The 22,224-nt window shown below is 35.0% G+C and overlaps 1 protein-coding gene and 1 non-coding gene across 4 annotated transcripts in view; one reads left to right on the top strand and one right to left on the bottom strand.

Annotated features, from left to right (window-relative positions):
- LOC144965322 (uncharacterized) overlaps positions 1-8,498 on the bottom strand; it is a 16,099-nt gene extending 7,601 nt beyond the window's left edge. Inside the window, exons 1-2 of one of the 3 annotated variants that reach the window (XM_078900551.1) lie at positions 8,355-8,492; positions 4,492-4,708 (exon numbers count right to left, since the gene is read on the bottom strand). In XM_078900551.1, the coding sequence (XP_078756677.1) occupies positions 4,492-4,535 (44 nt within the window). In that variant the 5' untranslated portion in view covers positions 4,536-4,708; positions 8,355-8,492. Of the gene's footprint in view, positions 1-4,137; positions 4,439-4,491; positions 4,709-8,354 lie in introns of those variants that run through there. The other 2 variants (XM_078900553.1, XM_078900550.1) reach the window with 2 other exon arrangements.
- Trnai-uau (transfer RNA isoleucine (anticodon UAU)) lies at positions 391-500 on the top strand. The gene is made up of 2 exons: positions 391-428; positions 465-500. It is a non-coding gene; the product is annotated as a tRNA-Ile (tRNA).
- Positions 8,499-22,224: the final 13,726 nt, after the last annotated feature.

Raw genomic sequence — 22,224 nt, 5'->3', positions numbered from 1 at the left:
TTTTTTTGTTTTGTTTTGTTGTGTGTTTTTTTTTTTTTTTTTTTTTTTTTTTTTTTTTTTTTTTTTGGGGGGGGGGGGGGGGGTATCTATTGTTTGTTTGTTTGCTCTTTTTCTCCTTTTTCGAGTTTGGTGTTATAAGAATAGCTATTGTGGCGACCCGTGATACGGGGAAAGAATTCGGACCTCTTTATTAATTGTCTATTTATTTATTTGATTCCTGAGACATTCCCGTACTATAAAAATGTGACTTTCTCTTGCTGACAGCAATAATCTGTCTGCTCTTTCCGATATTTTATAACAAGCCACATATTAGTCAACAATTTGAGCAAATGCAATTTTTTTTTTAATTCATTGGTAACATATAAAAGATAATGCCTTACATAATCACCGGCCCCGGTGGCGCAATCGGTTAGCGCGCCGTACTTATAGACAGTAATTCCCTAGTCTGATACACTGGATGAGGCATGCGGAGGTTGTGAGTTCGATCCTCACTCGGGGCATTTTTTTTTTCCTTTAAATTTAGGTTTTTGTCCTTTCTCTCATCAAGATCAATTTGTCATCATTTTTTGTTTATTTCTTTCATCTCCATACAATCGTCATAATTTCAAATTTTGCATAAGAATAATAATAGTAGCAATATATACATATATATATATATATATATATATATATATATATATATATATATATATATTACACTATTTAATAAAAAAAAATTTTAAGACTCATTTGTTTTCAATTTTGTGTACCTTCTCTATTTTTATATGATGTAAGTAGTGTGCGGGGCAGTCAAATGCACACAATAGTTCTTGGTGTGCGAACAGAAATAAATCGCCGTTCACTGCATTCCAAATATTTCCATTAAACCCCCCCCCCCCCCCCCCTTTCAACTGACCATACTATTCCAAAGTCCCATTTCACTTAGAACAAACTGCAAGTTTACATCTTGTGTTGCTTCATCTTTTCTTACAAACATTCGTGTAATACGTTGAATCCGCCACTCATTCACACCTGAGTTTACAAAACTAATAGTACATAATATAGTAGCCACCTTAGATAAAGCCAGTTTATTAGAATGTTCTATGCTTGTCACCCACTTACTAACAGACCGTGCTCGCATTATTACAAGACTAGTCACAATTCAAACATGGTCACAACACTATATTAACTTTTTCATTTTTAGATAATAACATTCAAAAAATGTTTAATATAATACTGGTTTCAGTTTACCCTGATGCTGGTATTGATCTGAAAAGGCGCCTAGAACCTGTTGAAATTGGGGTAAGACGCAATATAAATGCCATTTATTATTATTTTATTTTTTAAAATATAAGAGAAAAAAAAACCATCCCTAAAAAAGTTCACCCTCCGTGTCTTGGAATCAAACATCAACCCTTTATGGCCAGATGTTGGTATTGATGCTGAAGAAATATGATAATGTAACTGAATGTATGTCAAATTAATTTAATGATAAAAATTGTAGACCCGAAGTTGCTGTTCACATTGATTTCTGAACACAAGACGATAAAATATAATAATTCACGGCATGATAACGTTGGCAAATACGAATTCGTGACATTTTTGCGACAACGGAAAATATTACGAAAGACCTTGATCTTTTTCTTTCCAATCGCAACGCGTGTTCAATCTAGCAAACTCAAATGGTTGAGAAAGTTTATTGAAACCTCTAAAGCTATATTTTTTATTCATCCTCTCTCTCTCTCTCTCTCTCTCTCTCTCTCTCTCTCTCTCTCTCTCTCTCTCTCTCTCTCTCTCTCTCTTTTTTTTTTTTTAATTTTTTTTTATTTTCCCCTCCCCCTCTCTCCCCTTCTCCCCCCTCCCCCCCCCCTCGTTCTCTCTCTCTCTCTCTCTCTCTCTCTCTCTCTCTCTCTCTCTCTCTCTCTCTCTCCCCTCTCTCTCTCTCTCTGTGTGTGTGTGTGTGTGTGTGTGTGCATATATATATATATATATATATATATATATATATATATATATATATCCTCTCTCTCACTCTCTTTCTCTTCCTTTCTATCTCTCGTGCACACACATACATACACATAGACACACAAACACACACACACACACACACACACATACACACAACCTTTCTTTCCAACTTCCATAGGAACGCAACGTAGTGTAAACAAAGATTGCTCGTGGCTCCAACGTCTTACCTGTCGGAATTAATACTAAGATCTTGTTAATTAGTTTGAGCGTGCTATTGTTTTCTGTAGAACAGAACACGTCATGTTTTCCCCGTTATAAGGTTCAACAGAGAATCAAATCCAAACGGGTTTGATCTAGCAATCGATATCTTCTTCCCCATGATATTATATTAAACAGACTGACTCACTCCCCAGTGGAATTTTTTTCTTGAAGTCAATTTTACGAAAAGACTTGCCGTGCCGCAAAGAGAACAGTAAATTAGGGCTAAAATTCTTGCTCAAGGGAAAAAAAAATAATGTGTTGACCGCGAGGCTCGTATTCGAATACTATAAAGATAGCACGAAGTTGACATCACTCAGGTCTTTATTTTTTATTTTTGCCATCCGCGTTTATGAGTAATTCTCACTAAACTTTATTTACCAGACTATAAACCTTCAATGTTACACATAGTTTTGTGTGTTTGTCCCTTTTACTTCCTGATGGCAATGTTGTGAGCTTCTTAGCCAAGCGCATAGTTGGCCGTTCAATGTACGTGATGATAAGTCGATCAACTCAAAATTTATGATTCTCGTGTTGGATAAGCTTTGACCACAGACAAGAACACAAAACTACAGAAATTCTTTCTTCATTAGAACTATCTCGGAGTGGAATGGGCTGGATGAACTGGTCATCATGGCACCACACCTTAACGATTTCAAGGCCCGACTGACATGGGCCCGCGCCCAATGAGGACGCCGCTGAAATACAACCAGACCATTGGTTTCTTCAGCGCCAACCATACAGATACAGATACAGATTCAGACCTCAATTTTTATTGTCTTAATAAACAATGCATTTACGATTTGGTAAGAGAACTCAACGGAGCTTTTTATTTGGGCAAGGAGAGATATTTTCTGCATTTCATATTTCAATTGTTTCGCTCACTTATCGTAGAATTCTTTCCCAATGTTAAGAGCGGAATATGGTTCATATAAATTTTAAGAAATAGTTTTTATTCAAAATGACTTGAGGAACTACTAACTGGTATCGATTCAATGCAAGTACTCCCACCCAACCGCATTGTCAAACTCATTAACTCGTTATGTGATAAAAACGATGGCGTCTGTTTTCGGTGTCTTTTGACGTAAGACATTTGAATTTTTGATAAATTCATCAAGATGTCAAATCAATTTCATAATACACGCAAACCATCTTCATGCCAATAGTCTTCAACAGTCGTAACATCACTTCCTTCCTAATGACGTATGGTAACTTAGTAACACTGGCTCTAAACTATCGGAACAATGGCGGACGTCGTATGAAATATTTCTCCTGCGAGCTTAAACGCGTATCCAGAGGAAAAAAAAACCCATCAATTTGATCATGTTTTGACTTTTACACATTCTGATCAGAAGGCATATGAAAAGGGAATGAAAAGTTCTAGGCAGCATGAAGAATAAAAAGTAATGATTTTCTTTGTTTAGAACCAAGATGGCCCCCGTTGCCGGGCGCGTGACATCAGACTACTGAATCCAATTGTAAACACCATGCAAAATTTGGTGACGATTGGTCCATTGGTTTTGGAGCCTTAGTGTTACAAAACATATAAGTGTCAAATGTATAATAAGATATTTACACCCCAACCAGAAACTATAAAGGTTATAGGTGAATGGGCAGAACCAGGATAGTGACACATGAAACAAATTAGTGAGAAGGATAAAACAAACAGCAATATATAATTGCATGATTTCAATTCTTATTAAGATTTACATTGAGAGGATATAAAATGTATTCATGTGATGTAAGTTGCAATGTAAGTAAAGTAAAATCAATTTGGTCAAAATACCACTCTCTAGGCAAAATATAATCTCTTTAACGATCTTTTTTTAAAATCTAGTTATTCGTTTATCAATATGAAAATTTTCCAAAAATCTGTAATCAGCATACTCTGACCAAAAAAAAAACAACAATATTTTTTTAAAACTCTCAAACCTGTGATTTCCCAAGGAGGTTCGGATTTTAGAGTTTTTGACAAGAAAAGGGTAATTTATTGAGGCCGCCATTGCTTGGTCCCAAGTCCAGGATGAGAAATTGGGGAGGATTGTGCGTTGGGAGGTGGAAAACTTCAAATACCTGGGCACTTACATCTTGGCTGATAGCAACATTAAAAAAGAAGTTAGTACTAGAACCGGACTTGCAGCTTGCACTTTTAATGGGCTCAAGAATATTTGAAAATCAACATCCTTGAATACCAACACCAAAATAATGATCTACCAATCCAACGTCCGTTCTGTTCTCCTATCTGAAGCAGAAATTTGTAGAATGAACAAGAAGATAGAGAGTCACCTCAGAGGGTTTGTAGATTCCTGAAACTTGGTTGGTAACAGCATATTACCAACGATGACATCTCCAGGCGCACAAGAATGAAAAACATTGTGGATGAAGTCAAGCACAGACGATAAAAATGGCTGGGTCACGTTGTTCGAATGAAAAAGTCCAGACTGCCTCACACAGCATCAAGGTCCCCATCGGGAAAGAGAATGAGAGGCAGACCATTGGGCACCTGGAGGAGGACAGTTGAAGAGTAGATGAAAGAGGCTTGAAAGACGTGGAACGAGCTGAGCTGGCTGGCCCAGGACAGAGATGCCTGGAGGAATTTTGTTGGCGCCTTATGTTCCAACAAGGAATCAAGATGAAAGGTAAATAAGTAAGTAAGAGATTTGGAGGACGAGTTTTTAAAAACGAGTTATTTCAGAGCACGGCAACACAATACTCTCAATAACTTAATACCGACACCAGTAAGCAAGCTTATTTGATCTATAGAAGGAACGAAGTTGTCGTCCCTCAGCTCTTTGTTGTTGTTTTAGACAGCCATTTTGTTATGATTAGTATTTACTATTTTCTATCAATCAGAACGTAAACGCTCAAGGTAAAGCCAGGATATTAGAATGTTCTATGCTTGTCACCCACTCACTAACAGACCTTGCTCACATTATTACAAGTCTAGTCACAATTCAAACATGGTCACAATACTATATTAACATTTTTATTTTTAGATAACATTCAATAAATGTAATACTGGTTTAAAATATGATACTGGTTTCAGTTTACCCTGATGCTGGTATTGACCTGAAAAGGTGCCAGACAAAGCGCCTAGAACCTGTTGAAATTGGGGTAAGACGCAATATAAATTATTAATGTCATTTATTATTATTTTATTTTTTTAAATATAGGGAAAAAACATCCCTAAAAAAATTAGCTTTCCGCGTCTTGGAATCGAACATCAAACCTTTATGGCCAGATTTTGGTATTGAATGCTGAAGAAATATTATGTCAAATTAATTTAATGATAAAAATTGTATACTCGAAGCTGCTGTTCACATTGATTTCTGTTTTTTTTAAATTATTTTTTTAAAAATAAATATATATATATATATATATATATATATATATAATAAATATATATGTATATGTATGTATATATATATATATATACATATATATATATATATATATATATATATACATACATATACATATATATTTATTACTACTATTATTATTCTAATGCAAATTTTGAAATTATGACGATTGTATGGAGATGAAAGAAATAAACAAAATGTGAGAAAAAAATGATGACAAATTGATCTTGATGAGAGGAAAGAAAAGAAACCCTAAAATTAAAGAGAAAAAAATGCCCCGAGTGAGGATCGAACTCACAGCCTCCGCATGCCTCATCCAGTGTATCAGACTAGTGATTATGTAAGGCATTATCTTTTATATGGTAAGTTATATCCGGCTGGCGGATGTTATGAGTTTTTTTTTTACCTAAACGCAATGCATCAATAACAAAGGCATATTCGAAAGAGTGGTTTAGATGTAATCAAATGTTTATGGCATTTGTGGTCAAAATTATGAGACTTGGGTGAAGCTTTTGTGATAATTTGAGGGAAATGAATATAAACTCTTAAAATGATAATGTATCGTTTCTGGTCATGTAAAGGAAAATTCTGGGATGAACAGACCAACACTATTGAGGAAAGCTGAGGACAGATTATTGCAAAATCAATTCTCATGTCTCCTCTAAGACCACCCCGTTAGAAGAATGAGGTAAGATGAGGTGAGGTCATATTAAATTTGATATCATTTTGGCGTCTGGTTTATTTCGACATAATACCGTTTTGAGGCAATGGGTTACAAATACCATTAACATATGAGGGATATTAGATATAAAGTTTGATATCCTGACTGGTTGTATTTTAAAACAAATCATGAAGACCATTTCACCTAGAATCTAACACCTGACTTAGATAACTTATTCAAATATTGGAATAGCCGTCACGTTAATAAATCCATGGTACGGTATTTATTTTAGCTAGCCGGATCGACGTGATCTATATAGGAATAGAGCTAGATTTTTTAATAATTTACTGTGACATTTTTTTTTTTTTTTTGCTAAATAATATGTGGAAATTGTGGAGAGAAAGTTAAGAAGCATTTGTCAGGTTATCTTAAATATTTTCTTTATGCTTTACAATCTCTTCGGTCTGAAAGATCAAATAAAATATATATACACCTATATATTCGGATTTATAGTGCATTTTCACGATGTCCATCATGCTCAATGCATCTCAAAATGTTTTGTTATTTTCCATATAAGTGTACAAGGAAACAAATTTCCATTGAATACAGCTCAAGACAGTGGCGAGAGCTCAGTTGGGGCAGCACTTGCTTCACACACAAAGGGACCGAGATCGATCCCGCTTGTGGTCGAGATTTTTTCTGACATCTGGCGGAAAGTACTTTTAGATAGACTAGTGTCCAATCCAAAGTATTACAAGCAATTGCTATTGTCCGTTTCACGTATAGGATGCGGGATAAAACTCCAGCTCCGTGAGCTGAATGGCTCTGAAGGACTATTGTTCACGTCACATGTTTTTAGAATTCTCTTAATGATTCATTTGCACCTACGTCGAGTTGGCTAATTTATATCATGTAAACTGCCTTATCAAATGATACAATGCCGAAGCCAGCGTTATGTGATAATCGATGTACATTGGGTCATACGCTGACGGTCATTCATCCGGTCACTAACTATGCTCAACATTGCTTGATGTTGCTGCCATGCTCTATCGATGTCATTATCTTTTATAAAAATCAACAAAACATTTAGTTTTTAGTTCGTATTCAAGAATGTGTGTTATGTATCTGTAAAAATCCTTGTAAATATAGCTGTCATCGTTGTCTTGGACTGTGTACACACTGGCTAGCCCAGTCGTAAGATTAATGTTTGTGTGACAGTACCTAAGCACCTTAATCCATGAACACTTGTATGGCCCTACTGCCCCGGTGTTCCAATATTAGCGAGTAGGTGTTTGGGATAATCTCAACCAATGGACATAACAATGCCAACTAATTTCAAATCCCACCTTGAGTCTGTATTACATCCGATAGCTGTAATACATCGTAATAATCACATAATCTTAAGCTAACAGACATGTTTATATTTCCTGGGGTATGTGATTAGAGGAATTGATCAAGAATGTAACCGGGCTTAAAATGGAGCTGGCGGTCTAGAGAAAATATGTTTAATTCGACCATATGGCGTCTGTGTTGTTTTTTATGGTTTTCTGCCTCAAATTGAAATGAGATTATAGAGTCAAACATATGTCTAAACACCGAGATGTTTAACCCATGGTAAGGATAAAGATATGAAAAAAGTGTATATGAAACAGTGTCAGACAAAGAAGAGAGAAAATACCAAAAAAACCCATTCCAGACCTCCCAATCACGCCTCCACTTCTGGTATCAGATTCGGACTTAAAATAAGGACACCCCCCCCCCCCCCTGTTCCTGGATTCGAAAAGCATTGTCTCTGGTATAAACATATTTCGCAAGGCTAAGTGTTTTAAATGTACTTTCTCAAGTAGAAGGCTAAGTGTTTTAAATGAACTTTCTCCAGTAGAAGGCTAAGTGTTTTAAATGTACTTTCTCCAGTAGAAGTCTAAGTGTTTTAAATGAACTTTCTCCAGTAGAAGAAATAAATTTTGTAAAGTGCTTAGACAGGTTATTAATAGAATCTTTAATACGCGAAGTATAAATTTGATGTTACTCATTAATTAGGAACTTGTTCAATGTGTGACTTTCCAAATGTCTTAAAGATAACATTAAGTCGTTATTTAGCGAGTACATTATGTTATAAAACTCACCCCTTTAAGTAATCCTTGCCTTACAAATTGAAGCTACAAAAAGGCACATAATTCACAAAACACTGTGTATTCATGTACGACGAAAGTTCCACTCTTGTGTTTGTTCATGGCCGACTGACTGAGTGGCAGAAATTAATGTGGTCCTGATAATTCCGTCCTGCGCTAACAAGAAACCACTTACATGGCCCCGCGACAAAGTGGGTGGAAGGGATCATAAACCACTTCAATAATATTGACCATTCAGTCCCTCGTTCGATACTTTACATTGTTTATACTTTTCTTTATTTTATTGTCAATGTGCATTGTCTGTAAGAATAGCTCTCGGGGGTTATATTGACTGTTTGGAGACCTATTTGACTTTTCAAAGTTGTCGTCATACGAGTTATTATTCGTATGTGACTTATGTGTGATTGTGAGGATGTGCTTTTAGATAAAAAGAGGGGGTAGGGAAGAGAGAGGGGGGAAATGATAGAGAAAAAGAGGGAGAGAGAGAGAGATAGATAGATAGAGAGAAAGAGAGAGAGAGAGATGTTGAGGAGGAAAAGTTTGACATCATATACCCACGCACATATGCACACACATACATACACACACACACACACACACACACACACACAATATATATATATATATATATATATATATATATATATATATATATATATATATATATATATATATAGGAGTACTAAGGTCGCCTCGGGTGCAATGATTGAGGCGGGAAGGGGTTTTTCCTTCATCAAAACAAACTCAAATGCTGTCAAGTGAAATGGTAGATACCTTATTTTACCGTTGTTGGATTCTTGGATTCTTCATGAGTTGTTTATTCCAACGCCAATCTCATCATCTAAATACAGATGGATAGAAATCGACGTGCACATATATGCAGGTCTGATAGCCGAACGCAATTGTGGGCTTGATTTGACATTGTATGTATGAAAAGTATTTTACGGGGTTGTTTTGAGAGTATTTTCCATTACAACGATGAGCCCTAGCAATTTGGGCCATCAGACCTGTATACAAGTACACACACACACACACACACACACACACACACACACACACACATAAAAGGAGGAAGGCGCGGATATGTCGTCTAGTGGTATGACGCTCGTCTCCGAATCGCAAGGTTTTGGATACGAGTCCCGCTCTGAGCTGCGCATAGTTGAGCTTGGTACTCATGTATAAAAAAAAGTGCCTGGCTGTTAACAGCTTTGTTTTTGTTGGGAAAAAAACGTGTAATATCGCCTAACATGCAGCATGTCTTATTGTTCAACATATTAATTGTTGCTTTTGGCGGGGGACTCTTTGTAAAGCCTTTGTGCACGTTAGTATTTGTTGCACTATATAAATGCTCAAGAATTTTGTTTTTAAAGCTGGCCTCAATTAGCCACACAAAAATTCAAACTTGAAGTCAAATAATTAATTGATTATGTAATAGCCTACTTATAGTTAGACAGCTTTTAGAAGAAACGGAATTGACGTCACTCACTTCTTTGTTATTGATTTTTAACAGTCATTTAGATTATTAGTTCACACTAAATTATATCATTCAGAATTTAAACGTTAACATTTTAAAAAATTAATTAAACTCCCATTCTCGCATTTTTCAACCAATATAAATATAATGATATTAAAAAACGTGAACAATAGTTGTAAGTTTGGGCAGAAACCTTAAGGAGTGGTATCATTTTATTACGATATTTCACAAAATAATGAAAAACGATACATACACTCATATCACATAATCCCACAATCATCATATAGAGACATTTAACATAGTAATCATAGTCATATTAAAAAAACAAGGAGTTGATTATATAAACAACACATAATACTACTTGTATAAACAACATAACATTATACAATACGATTTCCATCACATATACAACAAGATCTCCTTATGGTATGAATACAATTAAAGCAATTACGTCAGGTGTAATATATGAACATTTAAATTTAATAAAAATAACGGAAAATTATTATAAATATCAATAGATTTTTTTTTGCAGCAGACAATATAGGTCGGAGACAGGGGTTGGCGTTGGGGCAATTATAAAGTAATAAAGATTGAAGAAGAAATTAAACAATGTATAGAAAAAGTTGATGCTGCTGCTGCTGCTGCTATATTACAAATGATACCTAATGCAATTCTCACCTACTATCTAACACCCTTCCTTTCTCCCATCCCGCCCCATCCCTCCAATTCAACACTGTAGTCATTGTCCTCACTTTCAACCCCCATCCTTCACACATACCGACACACACATACGCACACACACACACATACTCACACACACACACATACACACACACATATTTGCCCACCTACCCACCCTGTACCCATCCAAGATGAATGACAGTATTATTATCATAGTATGTATCAAGTATCTCATTCATTCCCCCTAATCCTCGCCCACCCACCCACCTACACCAGCTTACATTGCCGTTTAAATTAACCTTATCCTCATTCTGTCATCTAAGCCACACATAAAAAATTGAGCTCTTATATAGGGAATATCCACTAAACGTGCTCAAAGCGCTTTAAAAGGGGTCCCTGGCCAGCATAAACACTTAACATGTGGAAGGGACACGACGCCTGTTAGACGATATTACAATGTTTTTCGGACAGAGACAACGCTGTTAACGGTCAGGTACTCATTTTACACCTGAGTACGGTGAGAGAATGTGAGTAAAGAGCCCAGGACCTTTCAACCCGAAAGCGAGTGTCATACCAATAGACCACATAGCCACACGTTCAAGGATACACATAGTTTAGGGTCTTGGTACGTGTACTTCATATCCGGCTAGCGGATGTTGTGAATATCTTACCTAAACGCATAGCATCAATATCAAATGCAGAAACCAAACAAAGATGAACAGAGCAATATAACTCAAGTCGACGTGAATGGTCTTGATGTGTCTAAATTAGATTCAAAATACCGAGGAGCCCCTTGTAAAATGCTAATTGGAATGCCACGGATTTGTCAGCTTCTTAAGTTGATTTATTAGACAATTTAGGGTCATTTTAAGAAAATGCTATATTTACTCATATACCTGTGTTTGTGTGAGTATGTCTTTGTGTGTGTGTGTGTGTGTGTGTGTGTGTGCGTGTGTGTATGTGTGTTGTTATGTTTTGAGATTGCTTTTCTTCTATTTTGTTCACTTGTGTGTGTGTGTGTATGTATATATATATATATATAATATATATATATATATATATATATATATATTTATATATATATATATATATGTATATATATATATATATATATATATATATATATATATATATATATATATATATATATATATATATGCGTATGTGCGTGTATTCCTTTTGTTTAGTTGTTGTTGTTGTTTTTTTGGTGTCTGTTTAAAAAAAAATTGTTTGTTTGTTTGCTTTTCTTTTTCTTATTTGTTTTCCATTGGTGGATGGCGAAATGGAGTTGATCTTGTATTTTATTCTTAGACTTCTATCTTGAATTGTTTCCCCGTTACATTGGCTTTAAGATATTGTTTTTTAAATGACTTACCTTGATATAATCTTGATAAACGAGAATACGTATAAATGCAAGAAAGCTAATCACGTATAAGAAAAAAAAATGTCTTGAAATAAGAAATAAATCGAAATATCCTTTATTGAGCAATCCAACAAGAAGTCGAATGCCTCTGCGTGAGTTGTTCCATTATAAAAATGATTCATTAACATTTAAGAAAGAAAATGGAATATTCAAATCGAGGCAAGACTTGAGAGCAGGGGAGAGAGGGGGAGCAGGAAGAATGAGAGCGGTTGGAGATTCCGGTCCTTATAATATTATTATCGATAATGGCTAATCTGTCGTACTCTGGAAAAACCCATATTTAAAAATTTGGCCGGAAAGCTCGTCCTTCAAATATCGACCGATTTAAATGACCCTCATCTTGGCCAAAAAAAAAATCGCGAAGTCCCAGGTTTGAGAGTTTTTTGCCAAGATGAGGGTCATTTAAATCGATCGATATTTAAAGGACGTGTTTTCTGGCCAAATTTTTAAATATGGGGTTTTCAAGAGTACGGCAGTAATGGTTTTGGTCAAATTAGGGCTCCTGTGACTTGACGCATTTACTTTCCACTGCATTTGGCGTGCCTTTGATATCGGGGTAGTTACTGTTGACGGCAGGAAAAGGGGAGTGCGATCATGAATTGATTGCTGTTGATTTGTTTGGCTGGGCGGTATCTGATTATATTATTATCGTGGCTAAGAAGAGATAAGTATCAAGAAACGCTGATTGCTGGTCCCAACGTAAATGATAATGTCTCGTGTATCTTATATTATGTACCTACTATAAAAGCTACTGCAAAAGTTAGGAGAAGTCTGTAAAAAGTAAATTAAAAATGTACGAAACGATGATGATGATGATGATGATGATGATGATGATGATGATGATGATGATGATGATGATGATGATAATAATGATTGTGATAATGCCTCAAATAATTATGAAAGTAGCATTAATGGTTATCAAATTATAATAAAGCCAGTACCATCAAGTAGCGACAAATCAGTTAAGTATTAAACAATAATGCATACATAGATTATTTTCAAACATTTTCAAATTATTACAAAAAATATTCTTAGAAATACCAAATGTCTGGAAGGGATGTCGCATTTTGATTGTTAGAGCGTAACATGAATCAACTATCAATGTCTTTGTTCAAGCACAAGTAAAAAGAAACAAAAGAAAAGAGGTTTAATGGATAAAACGTATCTTTTTCCTGTCGCTTAATAGTTCAGTGCTACCCACAAACATCTCCCATTCCGATTGTCTTCAGCTTCATTCCGATAATTTTATCGGTTAAGTTATCACCAAACAAATAGCTTATTAATCGTTGACCACTTTACTGATATACATTCGGAACTGTCTTTGTCAGGTACTCATTCATAACTGAGTCGAGTAAAGTACAGTGTATAATTTATGGCCTCGCTCAAGTACGCAATCCCTTTGTCTTCAGACTGTTTCGTCATCCTTGCTGACCATGGGGGTCCCGATAGCTCAGTTGGTATAGCACTCGCTCCCTACGCAAAGGGACAAAGACTGGGTAAAGTTGAGATATTTTCCTAACCCCTTGTCCAACCAACATTTATTTGGGTAGCTGGGTCTGTTATATCTGGCGGAAAGCACTATGCAATATACTATCACAAAATTGGTGAGTGAACTGAGGTGATCATGCTTTATGTTTATCACTGATTAGCTAAAAAAATTAAAATGTGACTTAAGAACTCTTAGTACTTGGGTCTTCAATTGCTATTGTTCATTTCACGCTATAGAAATCGGGATTGGAAAAACTCCGGTTCCATGATCCTAATGGCTCTAAAGGACTGCATAACTGACCAGACTCAACTTCTCTTGAAAAAGCAAAACGGTACGCCGAATATACATTGAGGTATGATTGACCGACTCTTCATGAGAGTATCTACTATCGATTGGAAAAAAAAGAAAAAGAAAAAGAAAACTCTTGCATAAAATTCAACCATTTCTGCTTCTCAAGGTGTCACTATAATCTCTTTGAAACTCCCAACGCACCAAATGTGACAACTTCATAGAATTGTAATAAACGTTAGTGTGAAGCCATAAATCATGGAGACAGTTACGGTTGATCTTGCAGCCCACGGAGTGTCAAACAATCACGCCAATGTTAGTGTTCTGTTTTGGTTTTGAACAAAATGATTATGTCTGTGACAGCCAAAAGAGAATTTTTCGGGAATTTGTTGTTGTTGTTGTTGCTGCTGTTGTTGTTGTTGCTGTTTTTGTTGTTGCTGTTGTATTCTTTCTGTCTGTCTGTGTGGTCATTCATCGAACTATTAAACCAGTGTTCAGCTTTGATATTTACGAAATAAAACTGCATTCAAAATTCGACAAAAGACATCTAAAAAATGAAGTATACATTTAAATTCGGCACCACAACTCACTCATAAAGATATATTTATGAAACTACTTTCATCTTTAACATTATCGTTTTAGGATGTCTTATAAGGAACTTCAATTAAATAAATTACATCAGTCGAACCATACCTTGGTTCATAATTTGCACTTGTAGATATCCAGGCCCAGATTAGTTTGATATTAATAGCAGTTAACTCAGATTGTATGACGTACAATGGTGCCTTAAAAAACACAAGGCAAAATAATTTCAACCGCGTAATTCACAAATATCTCAATAATAACGTTACGCTTTACATATTGTTGCAAGAGAGCCAGTAGGAGTCAGGATAATGGCTCCATATTAATACGTAATTCTTGTCATCATCAAAAGATCACAGGTTCAAAATTTTGTGGAAATGAGAGGTTTATTGTCTTGAGACAATGGATTTGAGACTTTTTAATTCTCATATTTAAAAAAAAAATTACTAACAGTGATGGAAAGGAAATTAAATTTTGTTGAATTTCAAAATGGGAATGAATGATATATAGAAAGTATGCATAGTTCACATTACATGCACTGAATAAATCAAACAGCCAAATTTATTATCACTCTAATTTGGACAGCATTCAAAACACACGACAGATTGTCGTTGATATTGGGTCAGGGTAGATTTCGAATTGCATTTGGAGAAAGTAGATTTAATTTATCTTAGGGCTGCCATAGGATTAGTGACAGCTACCGACGTAAGGTTCTTTTGATGGCTGACTTATAGATTAGATTTGGAATTCTGTTGCTTGGATAAGAACTTGTGGAACTTGTAACAATGAGATACATTATGTCTGTGGTATGGATAAAAAGGAGGTGAAGTCTTTACTTAAGTTAATGGGGTATCTAAGTGCTTCTGTCGACTGGGCAGTACTTATCATTCATACATTTATTTAAACGCTGCTAACGGTCAGCTAAGTTATCCAATGATTTTGTGGACAGTTGTTGAATGAGTAGTGTTGTAGATAAAAAGATCAGGAGTGAGGAATCGTGAGAGAGGACGATGGTATAAATTAATGAGGAAAAAGACAGGTCTAAAAGGAAGGTACATCACGTGAAAACATTTGAATGTCAAGCTGTCCTGTAACAGTACATTGAAAAGTTCTATTTCCATTGAAAACAAAATACAATTTTCCTCATTGTTTTACCCAACGAGAAACAAGAAAACCTCCAGTTCTTAATTAGAATGTTCTTTAAATTTGAGCGAGGTTGCTAACATCTATCTATTCACAATAAGGATGCTTTTAGGGATCAATTTTGACCAATGATTTTATGTCGAGAATCACACACATTCAGACAATCAGTATTTCTTCTTGCTACCCCCCCCCCCCCCCCACACACACACACACACACACAAGCACACATACACACACAACTACTGATGCTAAAGTGAGGAACTAATAACGAGAATATCTACTCCAGAGGTTTCCCAAAGAGTGATTTCCCTTGGGTTTCGCAAGGTGATAGCCCGTGGCCCGTGACACGAGCCTGCTACTACAACACCTAGAAGGGTAATGGAGACTTGGTCTCAGTTTATTATTAACATAAAACTGCATTTTACTCTAAAAGATTACAATAATTCAATGAAAAACAAAACGGGTAGAAGAGATAGGAAACTGATTAATTGCACCAACATTTAATGGATCACAATCTCATTTATATCGGCATAAGTTCCACGTTATGATCACAGTCACGTGCCTTGTGTCTAACATTTCATGGAAAAATAGCTTCAGTGATAATGAATATAATCAGTAAAATAAAGTAGATTACCCCAAGGAGAAGAAGAGGAGAAGGAGGACGATTAGGAAGAGTAGAAGGAGGGGGGAGGAACAGAAGGATCCGAACAAAAAGAAGAAGAAGAAGAAGAAGAAGAAGAAGAAGAAGAAGAAGAAGAAGAAGAAGAAGAAGAAGAAGAAGAAGAAGAAGAAGAAGAAGAAGAAGAAGAAGAAGAAGAAGAAGAAGAAGGAGAAGAAGAAGAAGAAAAAGAAGAAAAAGAAGAAGAAAAAGGAGAAGAAGAAGAAGAAGAAGAAGAAAAAGAAGAAGAAGAAGAAGAAGAAGAAGAAGAAGAAGAAGAAGAAGAAGAAGAAGAAGAAGAAGAAGAAGAAGAACAACAACAACAACAACAACAACAAGAATAATTGAGATTGATACATAGGAGAAGGGGGAGGAATAATAATAATAATAATAATAATAATAATAATAATAATAATAATAATAATAATAATAATAATAATAATAATAATAATAATAATAATAATAATAATAACATCGATTGTCGTTCCAGTTCCAAAAAAAGCGTTGTCCGACCGTATTGAACGACTTCCGTCCAGTGGCGCTTCCATCGCTTGTAATGAAATGTTTAGAAAAAAATTTTAAAATCTGAGCTCCTACAAAAATGTTATGACCTGAAATTGCTAGATCCGTACCAATTTGCATACCAGCAACATCTCAGTGTAGAAGACGCACTATTAACCGCCACAAATTCGATCTCAAAACACCTTGACCAAACGCCCTCGAATTACGCCAGAATCCTGTTTGTCGACTTTTCGTCAGCTTTTAATGCCATGAACACAGATATTTTGCTTCAAAAGTTGTGCAACATGGATATTCCAAACTACCTTATTAAATGGTATAAAGAGTTTCTGACCCATAGACCGCAATGTGTAAAATTGGGTGAACATATCTCCAACAAAAGAACGTTGTCGAACGGATGTCCCCAAGGCTGCGTGAGTTCCCCAATCCTGTACATCTTATACCCCAACGACTGCAGACCATACTTTGAAAATTGTTTTATAGTGAAATATGCAGATGATACTGCTATTCTTGGCTTATTAAAAGATAAAGTTACCGAAAAGAATTATTTCAAACAAATAAATATATTCACTGATTGGTGTAAACAAAATCAGCTTGAATTCAATGTTGAAAAAACGAAAGAACAGGTGTTTGGTGTAAAAAATAAAAACGACTTAAAGTGTGTGGCGATCGGTAAAGATGATGTTGAGATAGTAGACTTTTTTAAATATTTAGGAATAACCATTGATAGTTCCCTCAATTTCTCTCAACATATTAATATAATATCTAAGAAAGTTGCCCAAAGATTATACATCCTAAGGAAATTGAGAACATTTCAAGTAAGGAAGAAAACTAGGTTAAGAGTTTATGACTCATTGATTAAAAGTGTAATTGCGTTTGGCTGCACCATATGGTTTGGAGGATGCCGACTTAAAGATAAATCAAAAATTTCATAATCTATCAAACAGGCATCAAAAATAATAAACCATCCTCTTGATGGAGTAGAAAGAATTCATGGAAAAGCAATAGAAAGGAAAGCATTCTCAATTACCAACAATAAAAAACATATTTTATACCATGAATTTAGTCTTTTACCATCTGGGAGAAGGTTTTGTCAGATTAAATGTAGAACTAACAAGTATAAATCAACGTTCGTTCCATCAGCAATAAAACTTTTGAATATTTCATATGGTACAGAAAAACCAAGGGTTGATTCGTTGACTAATTAACTGATTAATTTATTTAATGTAAGATTAACTGACCAATTGATAATGATGATAATTTTTGGTGTCGAATTGCCACAATCGTAACAAATTGAAAACGACATGAATATGTTTATGTTGTGTATATCGCACGTGTGAAAGAAAGAGAGGAAGAGAGAGAGAGAGAGGAGAGAGAGAGAGAGAGAGAGAGAGAGAGAGAGAGAGAGAGAGAGAGAAAATAAGTAGGAGTGAAATATCTGTTCAATGTTACAGTTATCGTTTAACGTTATAACAAGTGTAACTAAATGACAAATTGCCATATTTATGGACAATAAAGATCTATAATAATAATAATAATAATAATAATAATAATAATAATAATAATAATAATAATAATAATAATAATAATAATATAATAATAATAGTATAATAATAATCATAATCATAATCATAATCATAATAATCATAATCAGAAGAAGAAGAAGAAGAAGAAGAAGAAGAAGAAGAAGAAGAAGAAGAAGAACAACAACAACAACAACAACAACAACAACAACAACAACAACAACAACAACATGAACATGAACAAGAAAAATAAGTTGGAAGGGGGGGGGGAGGAGGAGGAGGAGTGGACGAAGAAATTAAATTGTATGCTTGTGTGTAGGCATGTTTGTCTATAATATGCTATTATTTTATTAACCTGATAAACAAAAAGAAAGTAGAGTATGAAGAGAAAGAAGAGGAGCAGGGGTAAAAAGATCTGTCGCAGCAGCAGCTGCAGGAGAAGGAGGAGGAGAAAGTGAAGAGGAGGAGGAGGAGGAAGAAGAAGAAGAGTAAAGGGGGGGGGGGAAGAGAAAGAAAGCAATAAAGAGAGAAAGAGAGAGAGAGAGAGAGAGAGAGAGAGAGAGAGAGAGAGAGAGAGAGAGAGTAGAGAACAATAAGAAGGAGGAGGATAAAGACGTAATGAAGTGCAATAGCATCATCAATGCTACCATTTTCACAATCATCACTACTACAACCACCACCATCATCATCATCATCATAATCATCATCATCATCATCATCATCATCATCATCATCATCATCATCATCATCATCACCATAATCAACATCATCATCACTACTGCCACTACCATAATCACTTCCCCACACCACATCATCATCATCATCATCATCATCATTATCATCATCATCATCATCATCATCATCATTGCTACCACAATCACCACCACCACGTCATCAGCATCGCTGCTACTACTATACCATTACCGCAACCATGAACACCACATCATCATCACCACCACCACTATAACAAACACTACCACCACATCATCATCACATAAGCACAATTTCACATCTGAAAATCAATACTGACAGGAAAAAACACTAATGAGGTAAACCATTCCTGTTGAAAACAACATGACCACCTTGCGAACTCCAGGGCAGGGTACGTAATAAAAAATTTACATCACTCCATTCAGAGCGAAAAAAGAGAAATTATCTCTTTATAAATTAATTATCTCTGCCTTGGGTTACTATGAACGGTTACTCCGTGTGTGTGTGTGTGGGGGGGGGGGGTTCATAAACCGATGCCCCATGAAATAAACAAACGCTTTTCATATAAAATTTCGACTGATATTTTAAAAATCATTATGCGTTTATATATATATATATATATATATATATATATATATATATATATATATATATACATATATATATATATATATATATATATATATATTATTGTAATTATTGTAATATTTACCAGTGCACATCGTTCAGTTGGCATTGCTTCTAAAAATATAACAATATTACAATATTACAATAATAATTCGCTACATTGTTACATGTCAAGCACTATTCGTACCATAATATTTGTATCCAACACGATTCAATATATATATATATATATATATATATATATATATATATATATATATATATATATATATATATATATATATATATATAAAGCCAAGTTTGAGTTTCGTAATAAAAATCACCGAAGGTCAGCGTGCAAATCAAAAGTTGCACAATACTGTTCACATACATTTGCGAAGGGCTAGGAACGAAGGATGGCTTCTCAAGTGTCTCATTTCCACAAGCAGCTGATGCTGTCTCGCCGCTATTATTTGAAATTCATCTTAAGTAAAGGACGCTATGTTTATACACCATTGACAATGAAAAGTGAAGTAGCTGGGAGTTGGGGGGGGGGGGGGGTAATCTTAACCTTCACCTCAAAATTTGAATGTCACTGGAGAATCACACCCCCCCCCCCCCCCCCCTCTTTCCAAAAATCGAGTATGCACTGCTTTCTTTGCCAAAACCGTGAACGAAGCAATTGCAGCAATCGTCACATTTATTTGATTTCAACATATAATGTCTAAATAAAATTAAAACAAAATGCTGTGTAATGAAGGCGTTTATTTCCATTCACACAATTCTTTGTTTACTTTCACTAGCATACCATATCTTTACAGAGCATGTCCAATATTTTGAGTTCTTATATTATGCACTAGCACTCTCACAGAGTCCATTACATAATGCCACTAGCTTATTTTACTTTTGTGTTGAAATAGGCGCGACCTAAAAGACCATTGTTTTAGCCAGGGATCAGATCTGTGTAATATATAATTTCCCATCAATTTTGAATGAATTTTATGATGATAGAAACATTCTTCTTTCAATATATCACCGTGAAAATAATCTGGTGCAGGCATAAACTGAGAATATCAATTCTTTGCTTTTTTTTTTTTTTTGAGGGGCAGTCATTTTGAGGCGCATCTCTCGGTTACATTTATTGTCGAATTCTTCAAAAACTTTATACATTCAATGTTTTACATGCACAAAGATTTGTTTGAAAGTCAAAAACAAGTTATATGCGTATATCTAATGTCATTTGATATCATGGGTTTTCCTGCAGTTTGTGGCTCGCCATATCTTATAATATTGATGGTAGAATTTTAAAATGAATTTATACCGCAATGTTTGGAACTTTGGCAAAACGGAACAAAGAGTTAATAGAATAACAGATAGATTTCCTGTGAAGTTAATTTACTCAGTGCTCTTCGTTCAGTTGGCAATGTTTCTAAAAAAATAAAGGTTACCGGTTTGTTGAAAAACGTTATAGTCACCTAATTTCTTCTATATACAGTTCACTGTATCTAATCAAAAACCTTCAGGAATTACATGAATCAGTCGGAATATTTGCTTAAGAGGAGCTATAATGATAAAGCGCTTTGTTTGTTTGAGTAAGTATTTCAAATAAGCGAAAATACAATTATCCGACATGTGATATAGCGGATTAAGCTGTACTCAGATTTTAAACGTAATTCTGCTTTCATGAGATGGGTAATATATATATGACCCATCGTCTCAATCTGGTATTACGTTAGGATGAACCAGATGTAAAAAAGTCGTTTTTGTGTTGAAATTATTAGAAATATGAAATCTTGTTTTTTCCAATCTAATGAAAAACTATTTTTATTCTCTTGAATAGAACTAAACTGAACCATCTCATCAACTACAGGAAAATCGTCACATTCGTTATGATGCAACCAACAAATTTCTCATCTGATTATTCTTGTTTCTCATAAACTTTGACAAAAAATGTTTATCATAGCTATAAAAATGTGACACTGTATTGTAGAGCTCATTTTGCTGAACAATATTAAGCATAGAATGTACTTGTTAATCTTCTGTTTGAGTAAGAAAATATATTTTTGTGTTGGGTGGGTGTGAAGTTTTGGGAAAAATTCTGAAACTGGCCGGTAAGAAGAGAGTTAAACCCAATACTATATTTTTGACTATAGCTAGATTGAATTTTTAGCATCTAAATCACCTATCTCCATTTCGACCCAAGATCATATTATAATGTGTGGTCTTGTCGTATGACACTCTCTTTCGGATCAGAGGGTCCTGGGTTCGAGCTTCACTCGGTGCATAGTTGAATCCTTGTAAAAGACTCTTTACTCACATTCTCTCACCGTACTCATGTGTAATTGGAGTACCTGACCGTTAACAGCGTTGTCTCTGTCGGGAAATTGTAATATCTACTAACAGGCACCCTGTCTCGTTCTATACGTTACGTGTTGCTTTGGTCAGGGACCTTTGGTAAAACGCTTTGAGCACGTGTTGTGGATATTATGCTATATAAAAGCTCAAGTTTTTTTGTTGATGCATCTGCTCTTGACGAAGATGGACTGGATCTTGTGGCGTTTGTTTTTCAATTAATTTTAATGGGGGTTTTTTGGTGGGTTTGAATTAGGGTTCTTAAATGTTATGTTATATCTACGTAATTTTTGTACAACTACACTGCTTCTCTTCTCACATTTTTGTTGGTGTCAATAGCTGAGTGGCATCGCGTCTCATATGGTAACAAAATCAAGCAACGTTGAGTACTATCAATGACTAATAGGTAGTAGTG

This window comes from Berghia stephanieae, chromosome 2 (assembly GCF_034508935.2).
Source record: "Berghia stephanieae isolate SIO BIC M18660-M18661 chromosome 2, UCSD_Bste_1.3, whole genome shotgun sequence".
Taxonomy (NCBI): Eukaryota; Metazoa; Mollusca; class Gastropoda; order Nudibranchia; family Aeolidiidae; genus Berghia; species Berghia stephanieae.
This window is presented reverse-complemented; position numbering and strand designations above follow the sequence as displayed.